Source organism: Parasteatoda tepidariorum, chromosome 11 (assembly GCF_982258835.1).
Source record: "Parasteatoda tepidariorum strain Cologne lab strain chromosome 11, Ptep-v5.0, whole genome shotgun sequence".
Lineage (NCBI taxonomy): Eukaryota > Metazoa > Arthropoda > Arachnida > Araneae > Theridiidae > Parasteatoda > Parasteatoda tepidariorum.
In genome coordinates, this window is record NC_141765.1 from 28047387 (window position 1) to 28069509 (window position 22123).

A 22123-nucleotide genomic window follows, 5' to 3' on the forward strand; every position below is an offset into this window, starting at 1 on the left:
TTTTTTTTCTTTCTTCCTTTTGTGACCGCTAAGACAGTCAGTAAAATTCAGTTTGAATAGAAATGTAGTGGAGGGGGTGAGCGTGGGAACCGGGTACACAAACGAGATTGTTGCTAAAATCCCTTTTTTGTCAATTTTGCAGTTTTGTGTTGACTGTGATGAAAATCTCATCACGCAATCTCACACCTGACAAAAAATACTTTATTTTATTTCATAACCGTCGTTGAACAGCCGACCCAATTTCATGGGTTTACGACTACTTACGTTCAACTCCGTAGCCTTGTAATTTTGAACCAATCCAGAAGACAAAGAAACTCCTGGATCAGTACCCCCAGAGGTATTGATTTGTTGTGGGGACATGGAGGACTTTGAGACTCGACAGATTTAACGTGCATCAGTCACCATTTACTGCACGGGGAGTCTTCGGCCGTCGAGGATCGAACCCACGACCTCTTGGATATGGGCCCAGTGTAATCGGGTGCATCAATCACATTGAATTCTTTCTAAAATTAAAGGTGTTGGAAACTGCAGGTGATATGAAATTAGCTCAATAAATAAATTGAATAAAACTGCCATTATTGTGCTTATTTTTCTATATTTATTCCAATAATACAATTTATACCTTTTCTGAAATGCTAAGTTAACTACTAACTGCAATATGCACTCATTTTAAAGTTAGCAAGCGAGTCAGCGAAGCAAATTATATCAAGAGCAAGTTAGCGAAGGGCTTCATCCAGCCTTCGCTAACCTTTGTTTTCATTAAATTATCCCCACGTCAAATCATTTGCCCACCACTGAATTAGACAATAAAATATTTTTAATGCCTCATATACATTTTTTAGGATATCGTCTTTTATTTATTTATTTTCATAAAAAAGTTTCTCTAAAATCCACTAGATTATAATGTAATGTTCGGTCTATCATATTCAATGTATTAATAATTGTTATAAATTAATAATTGTATTCATTATTATCAATGCATTAATAATTGTTATATATTAATACAGGCGAACCCCGCTATAGTGAACACGCTTATAGTGAACTCCCGGATATAGTGAACGAAATGCTCGGTCCCGTGCCTTGCTATACACGTATAATGTTATTTTTAGTGAATATAGTGAACCAAAAAAGTGAGGAAGCTGGATATAATGAACTTTTTTCTGTCTTCGACTGATTCCCCTCCCCCCCATTTTTTTTGTAATAATTTTGAAATTTCTACTTCAAAATAAATACATATACCGATTTTTAAAACCATCTATAGAAGCTACTTTTATGTGCTCGAATGGCAGGTTTGACAGGTTCAAAAAGCGGAATAACAGAAATTCATGAAAAATTATCTGAGGGTCGGGAAGTGTTTCCAGATCTGATGTTGAGGATTGCTCATCAGCTAAAGATTACTAATTTTTTTTGTGCGCAAGACGCACATTTTTGCTACTACATAATATTTTTCAGTCATTTATACGAATATAATGTAATAAAAGGGAGGAGTTTGGGCACCATTAGTAAAATTGCCTGCGTAACGGATATAGTGAACTCCCGGTTATAGTGAACCGAAATGTCGGTCCCTTGAAGGTTCACTATAGCGGGGTTTGACTGTAATTGTATTCATTATTATCAATGGATTAATAATTGTTATATATTAATAATTGTATTCATTATTATCAATGTATTAATAATTGTTATATATTAATAATTGTATTCATTATTATCAATGTATTAATAATTGTTATATATTAATAATTGTATTCATTATTATCAATGCATTAATAATTGTATATTAATGTAAATAGATGTTGATGTAAATGAATGTACATTATTGTTTTGGAGAATATTTCTAAATTGTTAATGTTTTGGTACTTTTTTTCAGCCATGACATTAGTGCCATCCATATTCATGTTGGTCACTCTACCATTTTGTCCAGAATCACCAAAATATATTTTAATTACTCAAGGAAGAGATGTATCTGCCCAAAAAGGTACTTTTTTTTATTTTATTAAATTAATTAATACAAATTTATTTAAATTATTTACGTGTTCTGAATTGTTTAAACATTCTAAAGTTATTCTGAACTATTTAATTATTTAAAAATTCTTCTAAACTGCTTAACTATTTATTACTATTTTTTCTCAAGTTACGTTTATAATCTGACTGTAATAAATAGATTCTCTCATTAAATTTCCTATCTACAATCGGAAAAAAATTTATTTTACGGTAAAAAGTAAAAGTAACGGGATTCTGAGGACCGGTATTTTTCATCTTAATTTGATTCGGAATTTTTACAGTATAACATGTCAATAATAGAATATATAATAGAAATAATAATTTTAAAAAAAAACATTTTTATTATATCCTGTTTCTAATCAATTCTCTGGTCAAAACTGAGCATCAATGTAATACTTTAATATTTTTCTTCAATAAATCACAATATAAACTATCTTAAAAATTGCTAATGCAAATTGTCATAGTAAAACTTACTAAAAAAATATTACTCGCAATTATTCAGTTTGAAATTTTTTTTAAATTTCATATTTGTCACATATTATTTTTAAATATTTACCGTAGCTTACAAATTTTCGCAAAAGCAATATTTCTTACTGTTTGGTCCAATTTATAGCTTTTTTTTTTTGCTTTTTTTTTTTTGTACAGACATATTTCAATATGTTCATTTATATTCAGTTGTAATGTCTCACCAAAAAAATTTTCTCATTCCTTTTGCAATAAAATTTTAGCTTTAACTTGGCTTCGAGGAACAATAGAGGTTCATGATGAAATGGATGAAATGAGAGCTGAATACGAAGCCATGAAACTTGTCCCAAAGGTAATGATCATTCCTTTGCTCATTTTTAACTTTAAAAATACACTGAAGAGCCAAAAAAAACTGGTATACCTGACTAATACCGTGTAGGGCCCACGCGAGCACGCAGAAGTGCCGCAACACGACGTGGCATGGATTCGATCAATGCGTGAAGTAGTGCTGGAGATAATTGACACCCTGAATCCTGCAGGGCTGTCCATAAACCGTGGGAGTAAGAGAGGGTGGGGATATCTTCTGAACATCACGTTGCAAGGCATCCCAAATGTGTTCAATAATGTTCATGTCTGGGAGTGGATCCAAGAGCACTCTTCTGAATTTAGACACTTCCGCTGGCCACCAAAATCCCCAGACATGAGCCTCGCAACGTGATGTTCCGAAGATATCCTCACCCCCTCTTACTCCCACTGGTTTATGGACAGCCCTGCCGGATTCATGGTGTCAGTTATCTTCAGCACTACTTCACGCATTGATCGAATCCATGCCACGTCGTGTTGCGGCACTTCTGCGTGCTCGCGGGGGTCCTACACGATATTAGTCAGGTATACCAGTTTTTTTGGCTCTTCAGTGTATATATTATCATGTAGAAAGAATTTAATTTAATCTTGAAGTCAAATAGATTTATGACATACTTCTTGGATATACTAGAAAAGCATGAAGTTGTTGTAGGTAGTTGAAGTAGAAGTAGTCATAGGCCAATTTGAAAATCCGGGGCTCTTTGCAAATTGCCGACGTCTTTTGTTAGGCTTATTGCAGGGAATCTTGTTGACGGATCGCATAGTAATGTCGATAGTTTGGAATCGATAGTTGGAAATGATGTCGGGAAATAGTTTATAAAATTCTGGAACATTCCATTTAAATTATAAATAAAATCTGGGATTTTATTTGTACGTATTTACATGTTTAGGACAACTCGATTAAAGTTGGAATGACCTTGGAGGAACCTCAGACTTGGACCTCAGACTTAGCCGATCCTCAACTGTTTCACTAGGCTGAAACACTTTACGTCATTATTGACGTAAAATAGTTTAAATGTATAAAATCATTTTTTGATTAAACTGGTATGCTTTAAATATCGAGGTCTTTAACCAGTATTGCTGTTTTATGTAACTGCAATTGTCAAACAAATATTGAATCCCTTTCATGACTTTTGAAATATTGATCAGATTTTTTGCTTAACTAAGTTTTAGATTAAGCCAACTAAGATTTCATACTTTTAATATTGAAATCAAAAATTACATGCATACCCATTTAAACATGCCACACGCAATTGTTTTCTTACCATGATTATTGACCGAATTTGTTTTAAAAGAATAGTTATTTCGTATAAATAGTTACAGGTAAACTTGTAGCTACATGACGAGTATAAGTCTCCGGTCTGTTTATTTCTGTAAAATTTTTCAGTTTTTCGCTTCTTATGTATTAAACTTTTAAAAAAGATTATAAGTCTTTTAAAAGATGCATATAAAACTGTATTATGATAAAAACACAATGCTGTTTAAAAAAAATAAGCTTCATTTTATTATTTACTATTATCTAATAAAAAATAAATAATAAATTGGCAGAACACTATTGCACGCCACGCATTTCGCAATTTAAATTTTTAAACTTTAATCAAAAAAATATCAGACAAAATAAGGGATTAGTTTTAAGAAAATAAATTTCAGTTTTAAAAAACAAGAATCTGACAAGAATTTGAAAATTCAATCAGACAAGAATTTGAATTACAAATATTATCTTATTCTATTATGTAAAATAATTTTGTTAGTTCTATTTAGTTTTATAAGCCTACATTAAAATAAAGAGATAATTTGGTTTACATAATTTAGTAATAATAATACACTGAGGACAAAAGTATGGTCAAAACTACCAGTATATGGTAAAATTTATTCTGTTTCTGGCTCTATGGAAACACTAAGAAGCTCAGTAATTTTTACAGAAGCACTTTGGTAATAATATTGGTAAAAATAATTATAAAGTATGACTTTATAATATGCGATAAAATTTGGTAATTTTATCGTAATACCTTAAAACATGACATAAAAACTATTTATTCAATAAAATTTACTTTTCAGTGTTGAATTTTTTACTAAATGTGTGATAAAACGAACTATAATTTTGAAAACCAGAATTTTTAGTAAAGCGTCACCATATGAGCGAAAAAGTTACCAAATAAATGGCTTAAATATCGTATATTTTAGTTTTGTTAACCAGAATTATATATTTTTTACAAGAAATGTCTTTACCATACAGTACGATAATTTTACCATATTTTTTTTTCTCAGTGTATAAATATAATTAAATTAACATGATAAAAATAATTTTATAGTTCTACTAAAATTAATGAATGTAATGTTATGCTATTAAGTTATGTAATTAAATAAATTATGTAATTAAGTAAGTTATGTAATTAAGTAAGTTATGTAATTAAATAAAGAAGCAATAAAATATTTAATATTGTATTAAATTTAAACTAAAAGCTAATAAACTATTTAGTGCCATTGTAACGTATTCTTGCTTATAAAATTTGATTTTATCTCTTAGATTCAAGTGATTGGTGCTATTAAGCACGATAGCTTAGGTTAAAAGGAATAGAGCTTGGTCATACAAAGATGAATCTGTAGAAAATGTGGTATTAAAACTACTTCTAAATTTTTTAGGTTACTCTTCATGAAATGTGGCACAATCCCGTTCTGCGGACTCCACTTCTCATTTCTGTCATGGTAATGCTGGCTCAACAATTTTCAGGTATCAATGCAGTAAGTAATTATTTTTTTACTCCTGTTTTTAAGTTATAAATGAATAAACAATAACAAAAGCGTGAATAATTTTTTTTATCTAATGGTCGCACTAACATACAATCTTAATAGTTCATAAGGTAATCTAAACTTTGCTAATTAAGTAGTAGAGATTTTAATTTATGAAACTGGGAAATAAACATACTTTCTTTTAAAATGAACAGAACTTTTTTTTGAGGAACAAAATTTTAAAAAAAACGGATTCAAATAGTTTAGTTAGACTTTTTTGCACATTTTTATTGTGTCTTTGAATAGAATTTTGCACACAAATCTAAAACTTATACATTCAATGAAACAAAAAATATATTTTTTAATATTATTTCTTATTCAATTTTATAGCGATCAAGAACTTTTTAATTATACATTTTTACATTATTTCAAGCATTCTAATTTTAAATGATAAATACAAATTTTGATTGAAATAAGTTAAACAGCCTATGATCAATAAAACTTCGAAAAAGTCGTATTTTTAAACTATCACTATTTGAACTATTTCGACCAAAGGATTTCATATATTTAAATGTCTGAATTTTTTGTTATTTCTAAATACATAGGTATATAATATTCCTCACAACATTTGTGGTTTATATTTATGAAAATAAAAAGTCAAATTAAATAATAAGTGTCCATTTGTTTATTTTTATTTAAAATTGTTTAAATTGCTTCTGATGGATCAGTTTCCCCTCTCTTTTCTACAATTTAATAATCATTCGTTATTAATTATTTCATTTGTATTTTCTGCCTAAAACAAAACTGATGTTTCATTTAATACATTAATTTAGTATGCTTTACAGTCAAATCAGAATCGTTAGCTTCATGCATACGGAAGAATGGTTGAAAATATTTTATTGCTTAATAGTTATAAGTATTACCGTTAAAATGTAGAATATCAGTTATCCTGTATATAATCTAGCTAATGTGCAGATCAACTAGAGTGATACGCTAAATTTCTCAAATTACTAAGGTAATCTATAAACTACATAGATAATCTGCACATTAAGCAGTCATATACTGAAAATAAAATCATATCGCTGGAACAACGGCAACGTTTCTGCGCGCTTAAAATAACGTAATGTTATAGATTTTTCGCTAACTAAAATATCAAGTAACTACCATCAAACAACCAACAAAGTAGATGATAGAATCAATCATCAATTAATTTAAAAACTATAATATCAGGAATAAAATGGTTTATATCATTACTACAATTAAGAAAACAAAATATTATTTAATTATAATTACTTAAGTTATAATTATTTAATTTATAATTATTTTTCGCTATCTATAAAATCAAGTTACTACCATCAAACAATCAACAAAGTAGATGATAAAATCAATCATTAATTAATTTAAAACCAAAATTATAAAGAATAAAATGGTTTAAATTATTACTACAACTAAAAAAACTAAATATTTTTTATTATAATTATTTAATTTATAATTATTTTTAGCTATCTAAAAATCAAGTTACTAACATCAAGCAAACAACAAAGTAGATGATAGAATCAATCATCAATTAATTTAAAAACTAAAATATCAAGAATTAAACGGTATAAAATATTATTACAATTAAGGAAATTAAAATAATGCCATTTATTCACTTTTCAATGTCTAAAGAACCAAGTCAAAACAGTCATTAAATGAATTCACGGGGGTAAGATGTTCTGGTAAAATTATCATACTGTATCGTAATGACATTTCTCATAAAAAAGAAAATAAAAGACAATTCTGGTTAATAAAACCAAAATATACGGTATTTAAACCATTCATACATGATAATTTTTCCTTTCATATAGAAACGGTTTACCAGAAATTCTGATTTTCATAATTATAGTTCTTATTACCATACATTTTATAAAAAATACAAAACTGAAAAAAAAGTTTTACCAAATATACGGTTTTTATGTCATGCTCCAATGTATCATGTTAAAATTAACAAATTTTACCACATATGTCGAATTTTATCGCAAATTATAAAACCATATTTTATTGCTCATTTCACCAAAGTCATAACCAAAGCTCTATGGTATTCCATTAGAGTCAGTAACACGGTAAATTTTAACATATTCTGGTAATTTTGACTTTGCCTTTTTCTCAGTGTTGATAGAATGAGAAAAACAAAATTTTGAACTTTAACGATATTGAAGTCGTTAATGTGCACATTATCAAGGTTAAGTGTGAAAAGTACTTCATTCCGCACTTTGATGGAGCAAATCTCTTATTCTTGTAATCTGCATTTAAATTGTTTTCGAGCATTAGCGATAACATAAGCACTAATTAAGCATTGCTTTTAAATATTTTATAGGCCATATTTTTCTCGACCGACATATTTCTAAGTGCCGGATTAACAGCGGAAAAAGCTTTGAATGCCACATTAGGAATGGGCAGCATTAATGTAGTCATGACTATCGTATCTCTTGTTCTAATAGAACGAGCCGGAAGACGAACTCTTCTCCTGACTGGATTAGCGGGCATGATGGTCATGACTATTCTCTTAACCATATGTTTAGCTTTTCAGGTAAGTTCAATTCTATTCCATGTAACACAAGGAAAAAAACTATGATAGACAGAAAATAAAAAATTAAACAGGAATAAAAAAAAAACTCATCCTCAAGTAATTTTACAATAATACATCACCAAACCATAGCCAAGCCCCTAGTCCCATATTAAGGCATTTATCTTTTTTTTGTCGTATGCCTGTTTAGACAGTGGGGGTGCGATTGTTCCTGTTTTTCGGTGGCGCCATCTATGACCAGGAATTCGACTTCTGCCACGCCATTCACACAACCACAACCCGTTTATAGGGCGGGTCACATTCACACATTCGCACCCACAAAGGAGAGAGGACATAGAGCACACAGAGAAAGAAAGAAACATCCATGCCTTGCCCGGGATTCGAACCCAGGACCTTTCAGATGCAAGGACAGTTCCCTGCCCCTTACGCAGACCGGTCGGCCAGCCTGAACTGGTACACTTCTCTCCAAACTTCCATTCAACTACGACAGATTTGATATGCAACTTGATGCCAACACACACACACGTTGTTTATTCGACTACCTGGATCAAACTCACGATTAGCAAAAAGCACGATCCTGCTTTTAGCTAATCGTGATGAATGAATAGGTATTCGATTTGAGTTGTTTTTACCGACCAGTTCCGAGTCACCGTTCGCTCGGGATCCACTATTCGATTTCGCTTCTTTCCGCTATTTCGAATTTCTTTCTTTTTAGGAAACACATTATTCTGTTCTTTTAGTGAGCAATGTTACATGAAAAAGAACAAAATGGAAAAAAAAATTTATGTATCTGCTATCAATATAGAAAAGCAAAAGCGAACATCATTTATTTTTATTTTCTTTATGTACATAAAGCAAACTTTTGTTAGCAACCATCGGCCACGTTATCTTCGCCCTTACGAAAGTTAGGTTTTTCAGCTATTTTTTAAGAATCCTGTCTCCCACTTCAGAAGGATCCTCTTTATGATGACCAGAAATCTTACTACACATCATGACTAATTACAACTGAAATCAATATTCAATGTTATAAATGACATCAAAAGCTGATACACGCTTTAACACTTGAGTCTCTTTTATTACTATTTTAATGTTAAATGCTTGATTATCTCTTTCAACTCAACGGGCGAAATAACTCGTCTTCCAAGAATATTCTCTGTGCGCGAAAGACGAGATAGCTCGTACTCTACATGCGATTTTTCTATATTATTGCAGCGTGCCCAGTGCGAATTTACAAACAAGTTTTAAAGGAATTCGTGTTTTGTTTCAATTTTAGCGCTGCGGGGAAACTCTTAACGCAGAGGGGGGGGGGACAAAGGCGTGCTATTGCTACGATGAAAGTGTTATAAAAACAAGCTCGCTATGATGGCAATACCATCTGCTGTTATGAATTATCGCTGCGCTATAACAAGCTTTTACTACATTACTTAATTCTTAACCCCTTCTACTGTAAGATCTAAATGTAACTGATAATCAGCTGCATCAGTAACTGATTTTAAAAGAAACTCCCCATCTCTAGTTTCTAATAAGCACCTTTCACACCTCGCCGCAGTTTCCTTTGGCCTTGGCCAAAGAATACCTATCCTTGTTTGCCATGCCTTTGGCAATCGGAGAGATTTTGATGTTTTTAATCTTGCCATCATTTATGGTCATATGTCGGATTCACGTCCTCATTTTAATAATAATTTGTGAACCTTGATGCCTGTATTTTTTTACTATATAATCTAAAAATAATATTTATTGAAGACAATAATTGCAGAGCCCCTTTTATTTACAAAATATGTTATTTTTTGAAAATTAAATATTCTGTTAAGAATAACTAAATTACCATAAAACAAAAAGCACCTTACATGAATAATATCTGGGTTTTATAGTTGCTTTTAATTGATATTATTTAAATCGATTTTTTTTCTTCAGAAATCCGCACCATGGCTATCATATGTCAGCATCATTTGTGTGATAACATTTGTGATAATGTTTGCCATTGGACCTGGTGAGTTGCTCTCTAATTAGTTCATAATTGACTTAAACAAAAATTGTGATCAGTAAAAAGCTTTTTCAATTTGATTACCATTGCAATCAGGGCTAAAGACAATAGAAGGGCTAGTTCACTCCGCTCTTAGAGCTGAAGCTACGATTTCCCTCCTCATGACGTCACTGCGTCCACAGATCTCGGAAGATCGCACGCAAAGATATTATGATAACTTTGCATCTTTCTCTGGTCTTTTTCTGGTTATTGGCTTTCAAACTTTACGTAATTAACACATTATTTCTATTCATAAACATAGTTTAAAAAAAACTTTCTTGGCCATTATATTAAAAAAATACCATTTTAAACTAATAAAAATATTTTACTAGTTGGCGAAAATGACACTATAAATACTTTATTTTAAAAAGCTCAGTTTTAACTTTAATTATTAAGAAAAATGAAAGCATATATCGACACTTTTTTATCTACATATTCTTTTATAACAATAAGTTGAGCTAAATTTAGAATCCCCGGTTTGGATATGCCGTTAATAGCAATTTGTTCATACTTAATCATTAGGAAACATCAACCTTAAACGCTAATTACTGAAACAAAATAATAATTTAGGTTCATAGTGACATTAGAAATTTTACAATTGTTTATAGATATTTAAATTTAAGATCATATAATTTATAGATATTTAAATTTAATTTTTAAAAGAATCATAAATATTTAGAATAACTACATTAAAAAAATAAGTTATGAAATTAGGAGAATTTCAACTGTACACTATATATTTTATTTATACTTTTTACTTACGTTTTAATTTTCTTTGACTTTATCCATTTTTTTAATTTTTTTCACATGCCTTTCTTTTTGAAGTAACGAGGCGGTTTCTGTTTAGATAACAAATTTTTATAAAAGTTCTTAACGATAGAAAAAACGTATTGCTGTTTTATATTAACTGTGTCATTTCGGAATCCATTCTTTACATAGTTGTTCATTTACTTTAGGGAACACGTGGAAAATTATATTTTTTCCTTTTGTTTTTCTATCAGAATTTTTGCAAGTTGCAATCGTGCAAACTGGCATTTCGTTAATAGTTTTAAAATTTTGTAAATTCACGGCAAAAACTGAGGAAAGTCATTATAGAAAATAACAAATGTCTTAGAATATGTCACAAAAAAATGCTCCAATATTAGTTAGAGCTAGTAAGGCCGAACGCTCTGTTCTTGAAGTAAAAGGGCGAGCTTTGCGCCAAAGTGACGTCACTAGAGAAAATCGGAGGATTGGCGCGGCGAGAGTTTCTTCAAAGGAGTGAACCAGCCCTTCTATTCTCTTAAACCCTGATTGCAATTTTTAACAATTCTGTACTCTTTTTAAACCTATACACTTATGAAAACTCAAAGGTTCTGATTAAAAATTTCTTTCAGTTTAAAATAACATTGCCAAAATCTTTGCTTAATCTTTTCTTATAAAAAGTATTGAAAAGAGACAGTGGAATAATTTTTTACCTGCTGCATGAGATATTAGTATCGGTGACTTCAAATTTGTAATCGATTTCATTCTCCAAGCAGCAGATTTTTTATTAATCTATTTTTTGTTGAAATATGCAAGTTTAAAAACGTTATCTATATCACAAAGTTGCATAAATGCAACAAACTTTCGAGGGAGTTAAGACACATCATTAGGATTAAAATTACACAGGAAACCCTGTCCGAAAATATCGTCCTATGCCGCTAAGAACTCTTTGCTATTATGAACTGTTTCTTCGAACAGGTCATTATAGGGAAGCGCCCCTTGCCACGTACAACGACATATCGGGGTATGGGTTCTTATGTAATTTTTAATTCTGATGATGTGTCCTGACTCTCCTAGAAGTTTGTAACAATATTTATGGTACTCTATGCTTTATATAACCTTTTTAAATTTGTGCATTTCAACAAAAATGGACTAAAATTATCTTTTTGAAAAAAAAATACATAGGTTTAGGAGCCCAACTAATTTTAGATTTGAAAACCTCACACCCGAATTAGGCAAGATTATGTATTTGTATAAATGCAACAAAAAATTCGTCTCCCAGTGCAATAGTTTACAAATTTTTGAGTTTGGTAATTTTGCGAATTGCGATATCTGATACATTTTTTGTAAGCTGAATTGATCAAAAACGGGTAAGCAAATAAAATCAAAAACCCAGCACTTTTGACTGACTTTGGTTTTGCATTCCGTTATCATTTATCAGAAATGATATGAACCAAGTTGCATACATTCACCATGCTATTTGGAGATGCACACAAAAAAACTGTAGACTGTTAGTTTGTTGGCAACACAATTGTGAAAAATTTGATTTGAAAAATGCAAAAGAAAAACGAAGAAAAAAACGTAAGTGCTTTACAATAGATTACGAAGAAAGCTCGAAAACTATTATCTTTCCCTTACTAAAACCATCAATGCTAAAATTGAATTTCATATAACTGCTAAGAAAAAAAATTGATTTTCGAAATTCGAGTCTACTGTCAATACTAATTTTAAATCACACTCTAATATACTAACTTAGAGGTTTGAATTTGCCGAAATATTTCTATAGACAATAGTTTAGTTAAGTCAGACACAAGAAAGTACTATCTTTATATAAAAGTGCCTGTCCTCAACGATTTTGGATTCTTGACCTTCAAAGAATAGAGGGCAGTTGCAATTTGAAAAAAATGGTCTCAATAGTTCAGGCTTGAAAGCTGCAAAATTCTTGGAATCCTTAATGTTAATTTCCCATTTTGCGTATTTCACCATATCTTTGGAACTATGTAAAATCATCAAATCATTTTTTCACATGTCTATAAAGATCTTCCTAAAAAGTAAATACTTATAAATTATTCATTGTATTTCTTTACTTATTCTTAAAGACAGTCAAAATATCTTTTGAACTGACTTTTTTATTCTATTCATCTTGAAAAAGAGAAATTGATATTATTGAGACCATATTTTGAGGATCAAGAATTTAAATTTGTCAACAACAATAAAAGGCATGTTTATTCAGAGAAATTAAGTTTATCTGTCTGATTTCGTAACTCAAATTATTGCTTGAAAAAATATTTTAACATATTTAAGGTTAGTAAATCAGACCATTAAGGCATTTTAGTACATTGTAAGTAGATTGTAATTTTCTGTTTAGTAGATTGAAATAATTTAGTAGATTTAGTAGATTGTAATAATCTGTTTGCTAGATCAAGAATTGTTAATGTCTTCCATTTTTTATTTTGCTCACCGTACATTTATACTCTACATTATTTTATTTCAAAATATACTTTTTTATGCTTCTTTATGGGGCAATATAATCTGTTTTTCATCTTCGAATTTTAGGTTCCATTCCATGGTTCCTGGTGACTGAATTATTCGGACAAGGAGCACGACCCATCGCGACAAGCATTGCTGTCACTGTAAACTGGAGTGCGAATTTCATAGTTGGTTTAGGATTTTTACCATTACAGGTAAAACAAAAATTTTCTACTTGTCCTAATTAATGTTTTAACCCTTTGATGCAGATGGGTCACCAGTTTCCCTTTTATATATCTTCTTTTTGACGATATAATTAAAAGCAACTATATATTTTGATATTTATTAATTATAGAAAACAGTCTAATAGATAAAACAATCTGTCAGATTATCGGAATTAAATGCGTACTAAAATATACAATCCGAAAGAAGTGCTTTAAAAAAAATTTTTTTTTTTTATTCGGATTCAAAAATTTAACAATAATTGATTTTAAAAATTAAAGAAATTTCAATGACGAATAACTGTTTCTCTTAGATCTAAATAACTGTAAATAAGTGGAAATTTGAAAAATTATTGTTTGGCAGAAAGCCATGTTTTGAAGATTTTACCTTTAACGCAAAAACAGACACAGGTGTTTCATACTGTATTTCATATTTATAAATTGTAGAAATGCTAAAATTATATTTCTTATTTATTTTGACTTTATTTAATGCAAAATAAAGAAAAAAAAGTATGAAGAATATCTTCAATGAAAATTCAAGCATTGCTGTCACTGTAAACTGGAGTGCGAACTTCATAGTACACACTCCAGTTGTTTAAGAATTTTTACTATTACATGTGAAACAAAAATTGCTCACTTTTAATACGTAATGAAATAATTATTTAATAATAAAATCTAAAAAAGTAGCTGTAAATTTTTTTTTCAATATTTAAAAAATTGTTAAGAGTTAATTTCGTAAATTAAAGTAATTTTAATGAACAATAACTGTTTCTCTTAGATCTTAACAGTAATTGTAGCGATTTCTGGCAACTACTTTTAACGTTAATTTAGAAAAGAAACAGGGTTCTAACGCAACTAATTTTTCGAATTTGATGGGATCTAATCTTCGTGGGTCTATCAATGGATGCAACGAAAATCTTCCTGTGGCTGCCACTGAAGCGTTAACAGAAATTACGTATTTAAAATCACCTATAAGTAATATTTAAACTAGCCATTATAAAAAATAGACTATCACTTTAGTCACACATCCACATGTGAATGCACACTGTGAAACGTAGATGTTATTTCAAAGGAAAGAAACTTGTTTTACTTAATTTCTTAGAGGAAATAATAGAGCATTAAACAATTAAAAAATTGTAAGCATTTGATAATTTCGCATTTCTTAAAATAAATATTCTCTCACGAAAAAAGCATAAAAGTTGTAGGTTAAATGAACAAATTCGAAAAATATGTTTCGGGATAACAAACTGGTTCATGTAAACTTGAACTTAATTATTCTCTTATATTTAATGCAAGCCAATTTCTTAATCAAAACCACTTTGAACATTCGTGTAAATTAAGTTCTCCAGCAAAGTTTGTCTCATTAAAGTAGTGAAGAAGTTAAAGTAAATTCCAAATTAGTTTGCAGTCACTACATTTAAAAAAACTATTTTTATGTAAGTTCAAGGGGGGTCATCTGTTCCTTCTAATATATATATATATCAACCCCCCCCCCCAAAAAAAAAAACTATGCCACTGGTTGTAGTTAACTACATTTGTAAAAAAGTAGTTGCAGTAAAATACAAAAAGAATGTAGTTTTTCCGACCATTGGATTCACCTATATAATCTACGCTTTCAAAATAATTAAACCACCCATAAAAATATTATATTGTATTTTAATTTAAAAAAAAAAATGCGTTCCGAGATATTTGTGGCAAAAATTTATACTTTTTCCTTATATAATTAGCATTATTATAGAAAAGTTGGATGCGTAGTATAACAGTTGGTCAATATTTTTTAGAATATGTGAACCCTTTCCAATATGGTACTTAATTTCACATTTCAGAAAAAATAAGTTTTTACGCTTATGTAACTGCAAAACATATAATCTCAGGATCATAAGAAATATTTATATTAAACTGCACATTACAAGATATACCCTAACTAAAATAAAAATAAAATAATAATTGGTTGCAGGATATCTGTACTAGAAATTTAGAATTTTTTGATATGGTATCATATTTAGCTTAGAAAAGTCGGTTGCAAGAAACGTCTTACGTCACTATTTTATGAAATGCAACAATATTACAACATTATGCTTAACGTTACAATTAAACATATCTTTGATAGAAAAGTTTTATTTTTAATTATGTAATTGTAATTATGTTATTGAAATATACTCTTTAAGCAAATTGAAATATTTAAATTGCATGTTAAAAGATTATCGATTAAATAGAAAATAATCGTTTCAGAGATATTTAAGCCAAAAATTTGCTTTTTTTTTTTTCAATTGAGTTAGCATTAATACAGAAAAATAAAATAATTGCACGCTTTTATATCATGATGTTAATATTTTTTTAGAAATTTTAATACACATTTCCTCATAAATGAATGTAATGCACATTTTTTTCAATTTATTTCAATAAAGAATTTAAAAACATTCTTTTTTACAACTATAATTTTTTCAATCATTTCATTAAAAAAAATCTAATTGTGTTGTTTATTACAGAATGTGATGGGCGTGTACACCTTCTTAATATTTACGGCTCTCTTGGCTATGTTCTGGATGTTTACATATAAATATGTTCCTGAAACGAAAAACAAAACAGTTGAAGAAATAACTGCTATCTTCCGACAAAAGGCTTATCAGTGAGAATTCTGCAAACAATGTAGCAGTCACATAGAGAGTATATTCAAATTAAATCTATCAATGTCATATTAGATATTACTGTATGTATTCATAGTGACTGAGATTGGCATTCAAATGCTGATCCAAACAAATGTTTCACTTTAACTTATATCTCACAAGTTTTATCTACTGTGTTAAAGTAAGACACATTATACTTACTTTTAATTCGTGATACTCATTATCCATTAGTTCATTAAAATTCAAGTAAAATAACTCACTGTTATTGTTGTAAAACTCTTGAAAATATATGTGGATAAAAATTGTGTAACGTGATGTGAAATGTGTAACATGTTCGTTGCATACTTATATAAAAATCAATGTTGAGTCAATAAACTTAATTGTTAGTTTTTATTTTTATAAAGCGGAGAGTATTTTAATTTACCCGACTATTATAAAATAATATTTATTTAGCTTTATAGCAAAATAATTTTAAATTAAATTAATCTGTTTAATTTATTAAATATGTATTATTTTGAAGATACTTTAATGAATTTGAAGTCAAATAGAATTACTCAAAACTGAACTCTTTCATTCCCTAAACGTGTAGATTTATATTTTCAAAATAAAAATTGAAAATTATAATTTTAGTTGAATCACGTGATTTATGAGGGATGACAGATTAAGACACTGCAAGTTGTGTTCGTCCACAAGATTATACTGATATGCCACAACTGCTGACAATTTTTAATCATCATTTGTTTCCCATTATGGGGACTTAAGAGATTAAAGCTCATATTTATTTATATCGAAAGTGAAAATTTTGAGAGCATCAAAATTAATATAAAGTGTTCTCAAGTGTCATGAAAAATATGAGCAATTTGCCTTTCTTAGAGTTAATGACCATGTGCTGCGTTTGGGCAGAAAATATGTCATCTTCCAAAGAAGTTGAACACAGATCTTTCAAATGAGAAGAAATTTTATTTTCGAGATGTGGCCAAATATATTGACTAATAAGAAAAGTGCGTTTTAGGAGGCACATGAAAGTTGTGTTTGGATATGTGGTTTGGTTAAAGAGCAGTAGTATTTAGATGATAATACCTTAAAATGTGTTCTAAGAAATTGACGATTGCATTCCTGGTGAAAACTCATGAATCAATGTCATTTCTAAGGCACACACAGTCACAGTTTGAGTTTCTTTTAGGCATTTTAGTGTTCACGAACGTACTGTTTACCTTATCCAACACTAGTGTTAGGACAAAATATCAAATAATATCAGAAGATTTTTCCTAATCCGAAGAAATCAAGTATTATGATAATAATAAAAAGTTAAGTAAAAAAAAAACTGATTTTTTTTTTCATTTAATTTCTTTATAATGATCAATTAACAAAAATCTAATAACCGTCACTTTCTTAGCTATACACAACATAAATTATTAATATAAGTTCATACAGATACCCATAGCAAAAACATATCTTAAGAGAAACATATAAAAATGTTTCAAATATGCCAGAACTATATTTAAAAAGAAAAAGAAAGGAAAAGGATATATATTTTTATACACTCTAGATTCATGTATACAGATGAAGCCCAATTATAACTCCTGGAAATAAGTTTTTGTTTTTAAAATACTGTTATAAAAATAAAATATCTATTACTCGAGACTTAAAGAAAAATCTTTCAAATTTTATCATGGCTCTTTTAAGTTTTAGATAAAATTTTATAGCTTTTAAAATAAATTTTAATTAATTAGGAAAACTTTTAACAATTATTTTTATTAAAACAATTTAAATAGAAATCTTATTACTCCATTACATTTTAGTAAAAATTATGTGTTCGTTATTTATAAAAATTTATATTGATAATCATGAGCTTGAAAGTGTCACTCTTCTGAAGCCATGCAAGATGAATATGCCTTTTGGTAATTAGTGAAAAACGTTAAGCCAAAGAAAAGATATTAACTGTATTTGTGACGCATCAGTTTGAATGGTTAGCATGACAAAATGGATAAAATGCAATATTACAACTTCTTCAGAGTGACTGTGTGTGCTGGAGACTTAATACAATTTCAGTCAAGTAAAAAAAAGAGATGTTTGGAAAAAATATCTATAGTTGAAAGTTATATGTTTGATTACTGTTATTTTCTAGACATTGTTGTACAGCTTTTGTTTTCTAGAATATGAAGTATTTACACGCATGCACATACCTAAACTGTTTGTTTTGAATATTCTGTAGCCCTCCATTGCCTAGATTTATATTAATGAACAGGAACTGGTTGATACTGGAAGAAATAAAACAATTGTGAAATGTACAAAAATGGTGCTTTTTTTGTTTACATAGAGCAGTAATTCCCAAATGTTGTTCTTTAAATATATATTCAATATAGATTCTTCAATATAGGTTCCTTAAATATATATAATATAGGTTGAAAACAATGTTAGCAAGCAATAGTGATTTGATATGCAGTTTTAGGATCTAATTTTTATGCTGATCTAAAATTATCTTAAACGAATATTTTCCAAATAAGACTAATTAAGAATATTGCTGTTGAGATTAAAATCCCAGTAAAATCATTTAATTGTCAGCAATAACAAATATCATTATCAATAAGATTCACTTATTAATTCTAACTGCCATTGCTTCTTAAACCATTGCTCTGTATTTTTAGTCAATTGGTTTGTTAAAGATTGCGAAACAAATCTGGTATTCTCTGCCAGCATATTTTAGGGTAAAAGTTAACTACAACTATCAGTCATGGAATAAATTTTCAAAATGCATTATAATCTAATAAATATGATCTATAATTTAGTAATTTATTTTATTATCATTTCAAAATTAAAGAATTGTTCCTCAGTTTGAAGAACAACATTAAAAAGTTTGGTAGAAAAATTTTTTCGGGAACTACTGCTCTGGTGAAACTTAATGATAGGATTTGTCAGAAATTCCTATCATGAACCATGAAGTTTGTTCAAATTTGATGTAATATATGAATAACAAAGCATAAAATTCATATGTATTGCATTTAATCATTCATTGTGTGTCTGCAAGATGAAATCACAGAAAAAAATCACGCAGAGTGGCCCGTGAACTCATAAAATCTTTAAATAAAATTAAAAACGATCTAGAACAAATAACAAATTTAAATTACAGAACATTGAAATAAAAAGGGATATTCAGCTAAATTCATAAAACTAGAGACAAATTTTGATAATGAAAAGTGCATAAAACTAATGTCATATATGTGAACTAATTGAAAGATTTTACGTGCTCAATGTTTTTCGTAAGCACTTTTCACTGGTGGGATGAATATATCGCATGGTACCAGATGCTAGGCACCCGACTGTGCCTTAGACAAATCATCATAATTGCTAGACGGGCAATATAAATATTGGAACTTGCTGCGTGATCATCACAATACCTTTGGGAATAGAACTTTTGATCCTGTTGGTTATTTAATTTTATCCAATTTATTATCTTGTCTCTGTTTCAACAAAGAATGGCAGAAAAGCAATTATTCAGCCAGCGCCATCAATTAACTAAGTGACAACAAAATTAAAATAATCAAAATTACACTTTGTACACTAGAAAAAATACTCATTATAAATATTTTATTTTTGCACAGTGTTATTTAATTTTAAATCAATTGTGTCTTATCAGCTTTCTGGCTTGTTTTTCTTGCTTAAAAAGTATTTTTCATAAGATACGTAATTATTTTTTAATACACATTAAGTGATAATGTACATTTGTTTTTGTTATGTGTAACACATTGTATCTTATTTACATTAGAAGAAAAAATGAAGCACATGAGAATGAATGTAAAAATGAGTGCATACATATGCTAATAATGTAAATGGGTTACTTGAGTGGTATTTTAATTTAAACTTATTAAGATTCAATATTTTTTATATGACAAAGTGTTTACCGGCCACTTTGTATGCCTTCCATCAAAAACAAAGAGTAAATAAGGGTGCTATGGACATGGTCCTTTTAGTAAAATTTTAAATTAAAAGCTCATTAAAATATTATGTCCACACAGAATATGCAATTATTAATGCATTGCAGAAGTACTGTATTGAGTAAATGCGCCTTTACATTACTTCTAACTTAAAAACTGATGTCAAAAAAGAATGTCAAAACAAAATTAGTCTATATTCTTCAAATGCTGCAAGCTGTTATAATAAGCACACATTTAAAAATGAAAGTTTTTAAATTAAAATGGTATCAAAGCTTTATTATATGAGAAATGTTTAAGCATGATATTGTGAATATAAATTATTTGTATGTATATCTAAGAAGTCATTATCTGCTGTTGTTTTGAAATAAAACTAAAAAAACAAAACTTAGTACTAATTTTCTTTGTCTTCTTAAAAACACTATGAAACAAAACACAGAACTGAAATTAGGGTAAAAACTGCAGATTTATTTTTAATAAATTATTAGTTTACCCAACTTAAGACATTCTTTCCCAACAAAAAATCAGAAACAAGAAATTCTCAGTCGATTAATAAGAACTCTGGTTAAATTAAACATACAATTGAAATAAACTCATTCCCTCAATTTATTTGGGCTATGCTACATCATGAGACCAAAGAATTAATAGCAGTTTTTTCTGCACAAGATGCTCTTTCACTGACAAATCTTTCTTTTAAAAAATTAGTTTCAAAATTCCTAAAACTTTAATGAAAAACACCAATTTCCTTTACAAAAAAATTTTTGTTTACTTTTTTCTTAGACTTTACTCAATCAATTCAAATTTTGGAATACAACATATAATACAACTTAACGTAATGTAAATTTTTTTGTCTTAAAATTCAATTTTTTTTATATTTATTCAATTAGGAACAAAAACATAAAAAAATTATAAATTTTTTTTTCCGTGTAATCTACTTAAGTAAACAAGTTATAATTAATAGGGTAAATTTTTGCCTACAATCATAAAATTGGAAAAAAATAATAAAAATCAACTTTAAGCTTCCTCTTATTTGATCAATATTAATCTAAACTAATTAGGTAACTTTTTTTAGATTACATAAATGATTTTTTAGACACATTTTGATATTATAAAAATGTGTCTGAAAAAGTTAAGTTGAAAAAGTTATTTTGAGAAAATATGGTTTGAGTCCGATTTTATAATTTGAGCAGAATTTAGCACTAATATATTGTTATATCTTTATAGGAGCATTCCAATTATTATAACCTTTTGTTTTCTTAATTTTTATAGATGATCATTTTATTGAATGTTCTTTTAAAATATCTTTCTAGCCATATAAATAAAATATTAAATATTTTTACTCAGTTTAAAATAAAATTATAGGATGAACATACCTATTGAAAAAATAATTATTTTACTATTTTAAAAATCATTTTTCAGATTATTAAAAGTATCATATATTAAAAGAAATTGATTCACAAGTCTAAACTAATCAATCAATTTTTAGAAGTAATAATAATGCCCTTAATGACTAACTGTTAAATATTATCAATTTAAAGACACACAATTAAACTTAAAATTTTCTTATAAATACATTTACAACTAAAGTGACAAAAAAAAAACTGAAAATTCTTAAGCTTAATACAATACATATCTAAATGTACATTAATATGATTGAACACCTTAATAACTAATTTTTGACCTACTATGCCATCTGGGACAGACAGCCCTTAACATCCTTCCCTTATTTATAATTTAAGTTACAAGATAAAATAAGCAAATAATATTAAATAATTATAAGTGCTTTCAATTATGGAAGTACCCAATATAGCTGTTTCAATTGAGTGAAATTCATTCATTCATAAATTAATGGAATAAACCTTTGTTCGTGATGGTCGCAAAATCGTATTATAAACTTTATTATACCTTCCCTCATTATAAAATATTAATTATAATATTATTAATAAACTGCAAAATGAAATAATTCACACCTACAAAATTAA

At 28.6% G+C, this 22123-nt stretch overlaps 1 protein-coding gene across 1 annotated transcript in view; it reads left to right on the forward strand.

The window, feature by feature from the left end:
* Positions 1-17727, forward strand: part of LOC107447340 (solute carrier family 2, facilitated glucose transporter member 1) — a 62622-nt gene extending 44895 nt beyond the window's left edge. The window contains exons 5-11 of the mRNA XM_016062217.4: positions 1868-1975; positions 2730-2818; positions 5473-5571; positions 7916-8128; positions 10040-10115; positions 13449-13576; positions 16072-17727. Of these exons, the coding sequence (XP_015917703.1) occupies positions 1868-1975; positions 2730-2818; positions 5473-5571; positions 7916-8128; positions 10040-10115; positions 13449-13576; positions 16072-16215 (857 nt within the window). The 3' untranslated portion in view covers positions 16216-17727. The remainder of the gene's footprint in view (positions 1-1867; positions 1976-2729; positions 2819-5472; positions 5572-7915; positions 8129-10039; positions 10116-13448; positions 13577-16071) is intronic.
* The last annotated feature ends 4396 nt before the right edge of the window (positions 17728-22123 follow it).